The 15,000-nt window shown below is 40.9% G+C and overlaps 1 protein-coding gene and 2 long non-coding RNA genes across 4 annotated transcripts in view; 2 read left to right on the forward strand and 1 right to left on the reverse strand.

The window, feature by feature from the left end:
- LOC138973256 (uncharacterized) overlaps positions 1 to 3,742 on the reverse strand; it is a 4,895-nt gene extending 1,153 nt beyond the window's left edge. The window contains exons 1-3 of one of the 2 annotated variants that reach the window (XR_011457940.1): positions 3,261 to 3,742; positions 1,546 to 1,694; positions 1 to 890 (exon numbers count right to left, since the gene is read on the reverse strand). The exon at positions 1 to 890 is cut by the window's left edge and continues 1,153 nt beyond it. This is a non-coding gene — a long non-coding RNA (uncharacterized lncRNA). The remainder of the gene's footprint in view (positions 891 to 1,545; positions 1,695 to 3,260) is intronic. The other variant, XR_011457939.1, reaches the window with a different exon arrangement.
- LOC138973257 (apolipoprotein L6-like) overlaps positions 1 to 12,680 on the forward strand; it is a 34,456-nt gene extending 21,776 nt beyond the window's left edge. Inside the window, exon 4 of the mRNA XM_070345978.1 lies at positions 10,731 to 12,680. Coding sequence (XP_070202079.1) covers positions 10,731 to 10,796 — 66 coding nt within the window. The 3' untranslated portion in view covers positions 10,797 to 12,680. The remainder of the gene's footprint in view (positions 1 to 10,730) is intronic.
- Positions 1 to 15,000, forward strand: part of LOC138973272 (uncharacterized) — a 253,426-nt gene that overhangs the window by 35,514 nt on the left and 202,912 nt on the right. The gene's annotated exons all lie outside the window — the stretch shown is intronic.

Genomic DNA, 15,000 nt, shown 5'->3' on the forward strand with positions numbered 1-15,000 from the left:
CTGTTCGAGTTCCTTTCCTTGGATAATGGAAGGGGTGGAAGACTTAGTTAAGGAGAGGGGTAATTCTAGTAAGGAAGGAGCTCGAGACTCATTTTCAACCATGCACAGTAGTTCAGAGTTGTTCCCAACTCTTCTTAGCAAGCCCTGGGTTGTAGTTCAATAATCGTTATGCTTCTATACCTTTGAAAGTTGCAGAGTCCCCATAAAGAACAAGGTTTAAATAATTTTCTTCAGGATTAATAAAGCCTTTCTCGTTATCAAAACATACAGACGATGTAGCGATTCAGTGGAATTCCTTTTCACACTCAATCACAAGGAGGAAATCTCTACTGCATTATTAGATGAATCGTTTGCAGTGGTATCTTAATGAGCCTTGATCTGAGCAATTTTGTCCAGTTCGTCTGCTATGTTTCTGAATGGTACCCCGAGTTTGGATTTTGTTTGCTTGTGCATCTCAACAGCAAGCCCAACCAGCTCGTGTATACTGAACCATAAACACGCAAAATTCATGCCCACAGACCGGGCAATTTTCTGACCTACTGTTTCTATAGGTACCCTTAGATTTTCTTTAATGGCGGTCTCCATCTGCACCACTTGATTAGCTCTACCACGACGTCTTCTGATCGGCATTTCTACACTTTCTGGCACATGTGCTCCGAAAATCTGCGTGGCCATTTCCATTGTTGCAGTGACACCTTCAAACTTAATCTTGAAGTTTTTCCACAACGTATGAGCGTCTTCAGCTGGGATTGTCTCAGTGATCGTATCAGCAGCTTTTGCTGCGTTGTATCTTTTTTCTCCGTTCCTGGTAGCTTCTGCCCCGGCATCAGTTATGATCAGGCTCTCCCCAACGGTGAAAGGGGCCAGGAAGACGGCGGCAATACCAGTAACTGAAAAGGAAAATAAATCGTTTTAGCCCCAAAGCCTTTGGTTGGAGACTATCGTACTTAAGTTGGGTTTTTCCGACTCGTAAAAGCAGTTCGCCTTACCGTCTCAAACAATTGAAGTTTAAGCTTTGACATGGTAATCCATTCATCTACTTGGTCACAAAAAGCATGCTCGCCTCGGTGAGTTGGAATTTGTTGAAGTATTAATTTTCGAAAAAAGGCAAAACAAAATATCGTGCACAGAGAGAACTTAGGCTGGTGATGTTTGCTATTATGACCAGGTGGAAGGTTGCATATCTTCTCCTTCAAAGGCCTGAGTAAGACGGCGAGGCGAAGTGGGCCTTGATGTTCCGTCCACGTCCCTTTCCAACACATTTAGTTCACGCAAGCCCTCGTGCTTTTTTCCAGCGCATATAAAACTGGTGAGGTAAGGGAGTGATAGGCTGAGTAATTGCTTGTCTGGAGGGTGTGTGTGTGTGTGTGTGTGTGTGTGTGTGTGTGTGTGAGTGCATGTGTGTGTGTGTCTGGGTGTGTGTGTTTGTGTGTGTGTGTGTGTTTGTGTGTGTTTGTGTGTGTGTGTGTGTGTTTGTGTGCGTGTGTGAGTGTGTTTGTGTGTGTGTTTGTGTGTGTGTGTGTGTGTGTGTGAGCGAGCAAATACCTTCATCGTCTGTTTCCATGGCGCTTTCCAGCAACGGTGCGATTTTCGCTTTGTTATATTTGTCGTCAAGTTTATCTGCGAGCAGTCGAAATTTGTTCCTCAGTTTTGCGGCATCTTTGGATAGTTGTTTTTTGTTTATTTCCATGGCTCTGAAACAATAAGACAATTGATTTTGATTCTGATTCAGATGTGTTTAAAGCCACACTCATTCTCGTGAAATTAGTTCTGCTCAAAATGTTAGATCTTACCAGGTTTTTACATTGTATAAGACAATCTTTCCACTAGGCACGTTACAAAAATGAACAGCTTGGGTACTCTCAAAGCAAAGTGGAACATCTGAGAAAAGAGGGTTTTTAAAAGGGAGGGAGTCTTTTTTTTTTATCGGGGTGGGGGGTACCAATGGCCAACGAAAGTCAATCCGCCCCAGATACCTTAATGCTACTATTACACAGTGCTGAATTGCCCTTGCGAATAGCATTGTACAATAATTTACAATGATCGGGACATGGTCGCATGACATTCGTAAATGTTCATAACCATTCGCCACCATTTGTCTCTTGTTTTGAACATAGCAACATGTTCCTAATATTCGCAAGGAAGTCAATTTGTTAACATTTTTGCAACGTATTCGTAAGTATTCGCAAGACATTCGTAATCATCGCAATGTATTCGTAACGCTCGCAAGGCATTCGCAACCATTCGTTATGCCTGTCTTACACTGTGCCAAATATCCTTGCGAACATTCGTAATCATCGCAATGTATTCGTAACGCTCGCAAGGAATTCGCAACCATTCGTTATGCCTGTCTTACACTGTGCCGAATATCCTTGCGAATATGGATTCGTATGCATTCACAATAACCGGAAGACATTTGCAAGCACTCGCAACCATTTATAAGACATTCGCAAGGATTCGTAAGGCTTCGAATGGTCAATATGTGTCCTGTCCATTAGTCTCTTTTTTTGGCCAAATACAACGTGTTCATATACACATTTCTTGCGAATGACTTACGAATGGTTGCGAGTGCTTGCGAATGTGTACCGATCATTTCGAATGCCTTGCGAGCGCTACGAATACCTTTACGATGATTACGAATGGCTTGCGAATACTGAAGAATATGCCTTTCTTGCGAATATTAGGAGCATGTTGCTAATATTCGCAACAAGAGACGAATGATGGCGAATGGTTAAGAACATTTACGAATGTCTTGCGACCATGTCCCGATCATTACGAATTATTGGCGAATTCTATTCGCAAGGAAAATTCGACACAGTGTAAGAGTGGTATTACGAACAATGCGAATTGCAAAATCGCTTTATTCGTAAAATGTTTGCAAGCATTCGCAACACTCGCAAGGCCACTCGCAACGTTCCAAATACATCTGCAAGACATTCGTATATGGATTTGTATGCATTCGCAATGATCGGTAAGGCTTCAAATTTTCAATATGTTTTCCTGTCCATTCGTCTCTTTTTTGGCCGAATACAACATGTTCATATTCGCAAGGATATTCGGCACAATGTAAGACAGGCGTAAGGTACCGAGCCGTCCGCGTTTCGCGTTGCGGCGATGGCCCTCGTTGGCTTTTGAGAGTTTGTAGCAACGAAAACCTGCCCTGCGAAACACAGAGACAGACAAACGAGAACACTACACGACAAAACAGCTGCAGGAAATACAGAATATTTTGTTTTACATGGAGCTGTTTTATTGAGCACCTTACCTTCAAGCAGATGATAGGATGATAGGATGTGTCCTCCAAAGTTACTTGGAAAGCAAACGTTGTAGGTTTTGGCGAGCTGCGTGCGGCACTAGTTTAAATAAAATATGTTATGGGCTTTAAAGGTCATTTCATTGGACAAGTATTCCTCCAGTGTTGCGTCAATTACGAAAGCAGCCAATCACCGACGGACAGCTCGATTCTCTACAGAGAGCTCGTGAAATCCGTAGCATTCGTGGAAAGGTTGTATATGCTTGACTACTTTCAGGTATGTCAGAATCACCAAAAGTGTGTTTAACATTCTGAAAAAGGTAGGGTTTCTGCTGAAATACTCCGCGACCTATAATTTCTAAAAGGAAAACAGAATGCTTGTACAGCTTATCTATAATTGTTACTTCAAGTCATGCTGAGTCGATGTCATTTTGTCAAGGAGCTCTGAGAAAATACATTGCTAGTCTCCTGCCTCAAATTATAAACCTTTTTACCTGTCAAGCTACTAACTAATCCAGTTAACAGATTTTGTATAAAGCCCTTTGACAAATCTAGGCACCGTCAGCATTGGAATATACAGGAAGAATTAGCAAAATTGGTTGAACATGGAAGTACTTTTAATTTCAGTAAAGTAATTACTTTCTTTGAAACACACACTTGCGCGTTTATACGTGTGTGTGTGTGTGTGTGTGTGTGTGTGTGTGTGTGTGTGTGTGTGTGTATGTGTGTGTGTGTGTGTTTATATATGTGTGTGTGTGTGTATGTGTCTGTGTGTGTGTTTGAGTGTGTGTGTGTGTGTGTGTGTGTGTGTGTGTGTGTGTGTGTGTGTGTGTGTGTGTGATAGAGAGAGAGAAAAAGAGTCGAGAGAAGGAGAGGGGCAGGCAGACAGACAGAGAGAGAGACACAAAGAGTGAGCTAAAGGGATATAGAACTTTAGAGGGAGGAGGGGGCGAGAGAGAAAGCGGGAAAGAGAGAGAGGGAGAGAGAGACAGACATCCGCTTTGTCGAGCTCATGGGAGTTTTAACTCGAAAGAATGCGCCTTTTTACTAAGTTCGCCTGCGCGCAGTAGCCCTTGACAAAGCGTATTCAATTAGCCGGCTATCCGGAAGCCATTTGATATCTTCCAAGAAACACTTTTGTATGCACTGTAGCTGAAGCATTCAGTATCTCAATTACATTTAAATAAAAAACGCTCGCGCTGGACCCGAGTACTCTTCAGACTGGCTCGCTCCCCCAGTATGAAAGTTTTTGTCTTGTGCACGTTTAAGACCAAGTGATTGCTCTGTGTGAATTACAGGCATTCCCTTTGCTATATAACTACATTGCATGCGAGCCGAGGATGTGCGTGGTGACTGGCCTTTCTCTTTTATTTGATCACAGTGAAAAATATACTGCCGACCCTCTTCATAACTGGTGAACTGGTGGCCCACGAAGTTCTTTTACTGTCCTGGCTCGCGGATTCTTGCATTTATCACGCCCCAGGTAGTTTTACCAAATTCTTTAATGTAAAGTGAAGGTAAAAGACTGAAACATATGTAAACAAAGGAAACCATAAGAAAAAATACAAATTAATATGAAAAGAATCAAAACACTAAATCGCGACCTCTAAACCACCGCAGTCGCGACCGAGCAACCAATGCTTGATAAAATGGGGTACACAAAAAATCAAATTATTCTAACACACAACGCGCAAAGCCTGGCAAATCGTCTCGCATGCTTTTTACGACGCAGTATATTTCTCGTCACTGTGTGACGCGTTCGGCTGTTCTATCAGCTCAATGGCTGGCTGTTGCTCCGTCTGAATTCGTCCCACCGCCAAGTCATTTTTGTGGTTTATTTCGCATTTAGGTCCCAGGTAACATTATGAAGTTTTAATACGATCAATCGGACCTATTATCAAGTTAGTGTATCAACTTTTGAACGAACTGCGCCCAGTAGTTTCCCAGCAATAAGCTGTTAAGTCGAGACAGACAGACACACACACACACACACACACACACACACACACACACACACACACACACACACACACGATTAAAGTCTGTTGAGCCCAAGTACTAGCGTACTCGGGGATAAATCGTCTCTCTTGTATTGTGCAGTGTGCGGCAACACGAACTTGCCATCCCAGAGCACGATTTTTCGAACTTTGGTACACATTAAACACACAGTAAGTCTTTTAAGGAGAAACTCATTCTTGCAGAACATTGTTTTGGTTATTTTGTGAATGTTATTTCCGTTTTGATGTAATATTTTAAATAGTCGTACTTAACTTAAAGGCCCAGTCTGCCTCAAATGGTTTACAGAACGATTTAAATCTTCTCATGAAAAATCAGTTCTAACCTTATACACACTTGCAATAGCATTTAATAGCATTACATGACACAGTTCGTTTGAATGTCTATTTAGCTCGCGTAAACCACACACCGGTTTTCGTGGTTTATTTTACCCCCGAGCCAGCGTGGACCCGTGTGATCCACTTTCATTTTTTTCACAATTTAGTCGTCACTTTGTGATTTCAATGCGACTCGCTGGTATCTGCAATAGCACGTTATTGTGTACCTCTGACTCTAAAACGCAACAAACGGCTGCGAATCACACAAACTTATCGGCGGCGGTTGGCTTAAAAAAAACAAGAGCTATGCAGACAATTCGTCTGCTACGGGAAACACGACCTTGCGTCACCTGTTTCTGGGCTCCCTTATTTTCACATTTTCAAAACTTCGAAGTGTACTGATCTTGTCTTGACGAAGGTCAGGTCTAGCGCCAAAACGAGGCGTCCGATTTGTTTAATTGTAAATCCGGCTGGCCATGCAAAAATAAATTCTTTGAAAAATGCTCGTTCTCTATGTAGGGCACCTAGGATGTTCTCAAGCGGTGAGTGTTTAAAAGAAAGGGAGTTTGTTCTGTGTGTAAAAGCCTGACAGTGTCTGTGACTAGAAACTGATGGTTTACGGGAAGCTGAGTGTGCCTTTAAATCGCGCAGAGGTAAATTAAATGATGTTCCCAACCAAAGGGCCTCGTTGAATTGCTTCGAAGACTGTTAATATGCATGGTTTAGGCTAAATTAAGACAATCATGGAGAGAAACAAACCGTTTCTGTTGATACTTCGATAACTATTACCAAAAAAAAGAGTTTATTTACATCTATTGAATATTTGATTTCCCTTCTTTGAGCCATGTGACGTCAGAGGGCGAAAACACTCACATTGAGGTGGCTAGCCCAGATAACATAGAAAGTGCATGTTTGTGAGCCTTCGATCTTGAAAAAAGAAATATTTCTACCTAAATTTAATCCATGCGCAAATGAAATGAGAGAGAATGAGAGGAAGAGAGAGAAAGCGAGAGAGAGAGAGAGAGAGAGAGAGAGAGAGAGAGCGGGAGAGAGAAAGAGAGAGAAAGAGAGAGAGAGAGAAAGAGAGAGAGAGAGGAAGAGAGAGAGAGAGAAAGAGAGAGAGAGGGAGAGAGAGAGAGAGAGAGGGAGAGAGAGAGAGAGGGAGAGAGAGAGAGAGAGGGAGAGAGAGAGAGAGAGAGGGAGAGAGAGAGAGAGAGAGAGAGAGAGAGAGAGAGAGAGAGAGAGAGAGAGAGAGAGAGAGAGAGGAGATATAGTGTGAGATAGAGAGAACACGAACAAGAACAAGAACAATTCTTTAACGAGGGTAATGGTCTGCATTTTTACATCTGGTCCTCGCTCTAAAGAGGGACTGGTCTAAAATGGCTAAAGAATAAACAAGTAAATGAAACTACTGCTACATGATTATGAATAAACAGAAGTAAGAACATGTATAAATTTACATACAATACATTGCATAAATGAAAAATGTGAGTTCATTTGAGCCGAGTAAAGCATTATCTACTATTGTATTATAGAGTTTATTGCACTGGCGCAACAAATCTGCAAACACCATGTTCATTGACATACACTGCTTTCCATGAAAAGCACCAGTTGTTGGTTTTTACAACATTTCTAGCAAGAATTTTTTTGTTTTTGTTTAAAGAGTTTATTTTGACTTCATGAGATAAGATGTATATCTGGTCTTAAAAAACGTTTGTGATGGTATTTTGCCGCAGGATTGTTCCAGAGACTAGCTGCTACCTGAATATACTAAACTAGGCTTGACTAGGTCAATCCTAGGTAGAGGAGTGTTCAATCTCATCAATTGGCGTGATTTCTCAACGTGAATTTGGAAAATATGGGTTCAAGTACACATCCATGAATAATTGTATCCATTAGAGTACCTTTATCATAACCAAGCCTTGCCTTTAGAGGATTAAATCCCAAGTGTATGTAGTCGAACTTAGATAGGGTTGTTTTCTTTAATAAGACTACTTTAAGCGCTTGTTTGTGTAATCTAATAAGTGGTTTGAATGAATTATCACTTACCGAGTCCCACAAGGTAGACGCGTAATCAATAGCAGACTGAATATGAGCATTACAGAATAATGTCCTGGCTTCCAAATCAGAAAGTGCTTGATTCTAGATAATAGATACACTTTCTTGGACACGCGTTTAGAAAGTTGTTCGATGTGATTTGACCAAGACAGGTTATATCAATGGTCACTCCCAAAAATGTATAATGGTGGTCGACTATTTCAACAAGTTTATTATTAACCATTAAATCGGGAAATTATGAGGTTATGTTCTGGCGTTTTTGCCTAGTTGTTATTATCATGCATTTAATTTTTTTGTGGGTTTAGGGACTCCATTCACTCAATTGGTTTAAACTTTCTTGCAGTGATTCTGATAAACGGCTTAAATTGGTGTTAATAAAATGTATGGTTGTGTCATCTGCAAAAAGTTCATACAAATTCTCAATGTGAAGGGGAAGGTCATTTATGTATATAGAGAAGAGGAGAAGGCCTAAAACTGACCCTTGTGGTACGCCATATCGTATATCCTGCATACTTGATGCTGAGAGAGAGAGAGAGAGAGAGAGAGAGAGAGAGAGAGAGAGAGAGAGAGAGAGAGAGAGAGAGAGAGAGAGAGAGAGAGAGAGAGAGAGAGAGAGAGAGAGAGAGAGAGACGCTTGACGCTTTGACACTTTATTGTCATTAGCTAATAAAAGCCTTATAGACAAGGTAAAACAACAATTTCTGCATCATTCATAAAAGGGGTAAAAGGACGAATGAACAAAACATTAATAACAACAAAAACATAGCAAACTAGTTTATGAGTACGAACAAACACACCGACACGAAAGCCATATGTAAACAAAGATATCTAAGACTAAAGGTAAAAAGCAAGGTATAGTATGTACACACAAAGGAAAATACTGATCCAACAGTTAACACACACTCATAAAACCAATCAATCTGCAGACCACAAATATTTAAAACCAATAAACCACCAGTCGGCGTTACCCTCGCGTGACTAGTAGGGGAACATGTCTAAATACATATCTATACAAAAACAACAATGGCTGCAGACGAACACACACACACACACACACACACACACACACACACACACACACACACACACACACACACACACACACACACACACACACACACACACACACACACACTTTCTTTCTTTCTTTCTTTATTTGGTGTTTAACGTCGTTTTCAACCACGAAGGTTATATCGCGACGAGGGAAAGGGGGGAGATGGGATAGGGGAAAGGGGGGAGATGGGATAGAGCCACTTGTTAAGTGTTTCTTGTTCACAAAAGCACTAATCAAAAAATTGCTCCAGGGGCTTGCAACGTAGTACAATATATGACCTTACTGGGAGAATGCAAGTTTCCAGTACAAAGGACTAAACATTTCTTACATACTGCTTGACTAAAATCTTTACAAACATTGACCATATTCTATACAAGAACCACTTAACAAGGGTTAAAGGAGAAACAGAATCCGTTAGTCGCCACATACGACATGCGGGGTGCAGAGAAATAAGGATGTGGAAAAGAAGACTTTAGGTAAGTGAAATAAAGGTACACACACACACACACACACACACACACACACACACACACACACACACACACACACACACACACACACACACATACACTCACACATATACGCTTATATAGACTACACCCGAGAGAGAGAGAGAGAGAGAGAGAGAGAGAGAGAGAGAGAGAGAGAGAGAGAGAGAGAGAGAGAGAGAGAGAGAGAGGGGGGGGGGGGGCAGACAGAGACAGAGATACAGAGAATGCAGTACAGTACTGAGAACGAGGCATGCAAAGCCAAAGCAAACGAGGTAGGATTTCAAAAGCAATATTCAACTCTTAACGTGTCAAATCGCGAGGAAGGGCTTCCCATAATATGCTATAAGTAAGGTAATCCGTTTCTAGGAAAGCTACAGACACGCTTTATATATTCGTAGATAGTGTAATACGAGACCCTGACAGGAGTAGGACACGGAATCCTGCTCTATTGTGTATGTTCTTGGAATAATATGTCCTGTCTTTAACACACACACACACACACACACACACACACACACACACACACACACACACACACACACACACACACATACGCACACACACTGTGACAAGTTTTACATTCACAAACAGACTGACCGACAGACAAATAGACAGACAGACAGACGCACACATTCACGATTTCACACGAGAGTTTATATTACAGGTCCTAAGCATAATAAACGTTAAATCTGTACAGATTTTTTTTATTTTTTTTAAGTAGAAATAATCATCTGTTCGTTACACGACATGAGTAATGGGGTAAGCGGAAGATATACGCAACCAATCTCCTGGCACCTGAGAGAATAACAAGCATTGAAATGAACAAGCGATTTTCACCCTAAGATTCTCTCAGATAAGTGCTGAATGATAGTTTGAGATATTTTCCAACATATTGTTAAATGATTATTCATTTAAAAAAAACCAACACAATTTCATTTTTTGAGTTTAAAATTGCGCAGCAATAAACAAACCGGTTAAAATTTGCAATCATGTATTCCTCCATCATTTCAGCATCTTGAAATCCTCACACGCTTTGAAGCTATTGCCAGCTCTTTTTAGCCCACCAGTAATCCTAACTCAGTAACTGACGATGCGAATGCTTTCAAAGGGACGGTAATCTTGTCTTAACGTCACAGTTTGTGACATGATTATCTCCCTTGGAACCTTGACGAATGTCCAACCTTGTGACTTCAACTGAAGGTACAGCGTACAGTAAAGAAATAGCACTATTCGAGACGTCTTCTGGCGAATCTAGCCCTAAGCATTTCAAGGGACATTAATTTTTGCTGTTCTGTAACTAAAACACATCTGCACTGTTTTGTCCGAACATGCTTTGAACGCATTTAAAGGGGCTGGGCCGCTATTGCGCGGGTCCGCTATTGCGCGGGGCCGCTATTGCGCGAATCTAACCCTACGCGGGCCGAACCCCATTTAAATGGACGAACAGTAATATTAGCGCTGAAGAAGTCAAAGTCGACCCAAAGTGGGTGTATTCCCTATAAGTGCACTGCCTGTAGGCGTTTGTTTCTTCCTGTATGCAGGGGATGCACACGGGTGTGGGGAAGTACGACACCACTGCATGTTGTGACATCGTGATACCGCGCTAAAGAAGGCTACGCCCGGGCATCCACATTTCTCATCGACCTTCCACAAGCCGTCTCTGCTGACCGTATGGAAAGACTTCGTCAGATTAACAAGGGTGGCATAGAGGTTGCAGTGCTGCTCCTGGCATTTGTCATGTCGGCGTGCTGCGAATGTCATGTTAACAGTCTCATGACCGGTGTAACGAACTCAGATTACTCCTGAACTCAGTTTACTCACCGGCCTTGTTGATCTCGCATAAACTCCACACTGACTTTTCCCTCTCCCTTCACAAGTACTGACGATCGACCTGTTTACACTCATGTGGTCAATTTTTTTCGCAGAAAAAAATGGTATTTTAACTTAAACATTTATTTCATCACTAAATCTTTCCCTTCCGTCATTCAAGGGGCGTAAACACTCGGCGCACGTTTTCAAAATAATCGTATTTTGGGGTAAAAGTTATCGGATTTCACCACGAATTTCCTTCAACTGCAAGAAACTGACACATGCTTTGCTCGCTTAAATAAGTGTGACGTTTTGGGGGGATAGTCAGTGTAGAGTTAATGCAAGATCAACAAACCCCATGTGAACATTGAGTTAGGCAGTAATTTGAGTTAGTTACACCGGCATGGAAACCACACGGATTTCCCCTGACTGTCTTGTAAAAACACTATGTGATTATTAAAAGTACTCTCGATTGACGGATAGACAGAAACAAAGTTGTCGTTCTCGCAACCTCTTGTTAATACAAACAATCACTCTGCAATAATGTTTGATAACATTTGATTAATGCAAGGACACAAAAAAAAACTAAAACAAACAATTAAAAACAATCACAAACATAATTATGTAGAAATGCGCCTACATGTTTAATGCTACTCTTACACTGTGCCGAATTGCTCTTGCGAATAGAATTCGTCAATAATTCGTACTGATCGGGACATGGTCGCAAGCCATTCGTAAATGTTCTTAACCATTCGCCACCATTATGTCTATTGTTGCGAACATTAGCAATATGCTCCCAATATTCGCAAAATTCACAAGGAAGGCATATTCTTCACTTTTTTTGCAACGTTCTCGTAAGTATTCGCAAGCAATTCGTAATAATCGCAATGTATTCGTAGCGCTCGCAAGGCACTCGCAACCATTTAGGTCTTGTCCTTGCGAACATCTTGCGAATGGTTGCAAATTCCTCACAAACAATGCAAATTGCGTAATCGCTTTATTCGTAAAGTGTTTGCAAGCACTCGAAACACTCGCAACATTCGTAATAAATTCGCAAGAAATTCGTATATAAATTTGTATGCATTCGTAATGATCGGTAGAAATTCGCTAGCCCTCGCAATCATTCGAAAGGATTCGAAAGGCTTCGAAGTTTCAATATTTTTCCTGTCCATTCGTCTCTATTTTTGCTGAATACAATATTTTCATAATCGCAAGGATATTCGGCACAGTGTAAGACCGGCATTAATAACACAGTCGTAAAATGTAAAACAATTTTCCTGCAGTAAGGATTCGTTACTCGCGAAAACTATCCGCACTAACTTGTCAGCCTGGTGTTGTGTCCCTTTGTTGAAAAACGTCCTGCACTCTGGTGTTTCCCGTTGGAGTCTAATGTAACAAATTAAGCAAGAGAAACAGAGTATTGCCTTTCACTGCTGTCCGTACTACGTCGTCTGTCTGTCTTAAATGGCCTCCGCTCAATGCGTTACACAGATTGGTTTGCTTTCTTGCTTCTATCGTCCTGAGATGAATTTAATTTTGTTTGTTTCAAATATTGGCTGATTGATCTTTTAATTCGATTATTAATTGGTTTATAGGCAGATTGATTGATTCATATATTAACTGATCGATTGAATGATTTGCAATGACCGACTCATTGATTGATTATTTGATTAAATGGTTGGTGAGTGTCTTGATTGATTACTTTTTTTTTTATAATAACACTCTTCCCTCCTTCGATCCTTCCTCCTCTAAACGCATTTTCAAACACACACACACACACACAGACACACACTCGTGCGCACACGCACTCTCTCAAGCATACTCACTCACGCGCACACTCACACACGAATGCACGTTCGCACGCACGCACGCACACACACACACACACACACACACACACACACAAACACACACACTCACACACACACGCGTGCACATACAAACACAAACACACACACGCACATGCATACACACAAACACACACACACGCACGAGCGCATGCACATACACAAACAAACACACACACACGTGCGCACACGCACTCACTCACGCGTACACACACACACGCATGCACGTACGCACGCACACACACATACACACACATATACACACATACACACACATATACACACACACACACACACAAACACACACTTGCACACACGAGCGCACACACAAACATACACACAAACGCACACACATACTTACACAAACACACACCACAACACACACACACACACACTACCACACACACACACACACACACAAACACTACCACAATCACACACACACACACTACCACACACACACACGCATAGACACACACACACACACTACCACACACACACACTCACACACACACATACACACACACACACATACACACACACATATACACACACACACACACACACACACACACACACACACACACACCTCTGTTCCGGGTTGCTTCAATGCGAGAATAATATGAATGCTGTGTCTTAACGTGTCACATTAGCATTACAATCGTAAGGAGCGATTCCACTATTATGCATTGTCAACCTTTACAATGGCATTCTTCTGTGTGACAGCACAACGCTCAATGGACACCTGTAAATCATGAATTTTATAGACATTCCAACTGCCTTCGTGACCAGGAAGATAACTTTCAATAATAAACTATGTCAATGTGCCCTGCTCTTTGCGTGAGGGCTAGAACTATAAACACCCTTTGTCAAGACTCTTTAGAGACCTTGCACGAATGCAAACGCACCCGCCATTGGCACGTTGCAAGTCCTTGTGTAATGGATCTTCCTTCTGATGCAGAGCTGAAAGAATGTATTCTTGCCCAACCAGTTGGTATTCCAAGGAGGAACTTAAACAATATTCGTCCGGATTTTTGTGTGGACGTATTGGATTATACACAATCACACACAAACAAACTCTCAAACAAACATGATAGATAGAAACAGTGAGCGAGAGAGAGAGAGAAACTGAAACTGAAACTGAAACTGAACTTTATTACCAAAGGATAGAGGTTTTAGGCAAAGCCTAATCTTACAACCTGTCCCTTATACAAACACTTAATACAGACGCACATAATATAGATAGTAAAATTGACAAGGTTATTGTTACTTACAGACGTACATAATGTAAATAGTAATAAGAAAGGGGTTATGGTCATTCAAAAATGGGAAAAACAATATAGGGTGGAAATTGCAGCATAGTTGCAATAATGCATTGCATATAAACATCCAAAACAACTAATAACAAAAGGGAGAAAACAAATGTGGGGAGGAATTGTCCCAATCATTCGCATGTATATCATTATCAATACATACACATAAAGAACAAATCAAAATACAAACATAACTTGACTAAATGTAACAAGTCGCGTAAGGCGAAAATACAACATTTAGTCAAGTAGCTGTCGAACTCACAGAATGAAACTGAACGCAATGCCATTTTCAGCAAGACCGTATACTCGTAGCATCGTCAGTCCACCGCTCATGGCAAAGGCAGTGAAATTGACAAGAAGAGCGGGGTAGTAGTTGCGCTAAGAAGGATAGCACGCTTTTCTGTACCTCTCTTTGTTTTAACTTTCTGAGCGTGTTTTTAATCCAAACATATCATATGTATATGTTTTTGGAATCAGGAACCGACAAGGAATAAGATGAAAGTGTTTTTAAATTGATTTCGACAATTTAATTTTGATAATAATTTTTATATATTTAATTTTCAGAGCTTGTTTTTAATCTAAATATAACATATTTATATGTTTTTGGAATCAGAAAATGATGGAGAATAAGATGAACGTAAATTTGGATCGTTTTATAAATTTTTATTTTTTTTTACAATTTTCAGATTTTTAATGACCAAAGTCATTAATTAATTTTTAAGCCACCAAGCTGAAATGCAATACCGAAGTCCGGGCTTTGTCGAAGATTACTTGACCAAAATTTCAACGAATTTGGTTGAAAAATGAGGGCGTGACAGTGCCGCCTCAACTTTCACGAAAAG

This window comes from Littorina saxatilis, linkage group LG8, assembly GCF_037325665.1.
Source record: "Littorina saxatilis isolate snail1 linkage group LG8, US_GU_Lsax_2.0, whole genome shotgun sequence".
Classification (NCBI taxonomy): Eukaryota; Metazoa; Mollusca; class Gastropoda; order Littorinimorpha; family Littorinidae; genus Littorina; species Littorina saxatilis.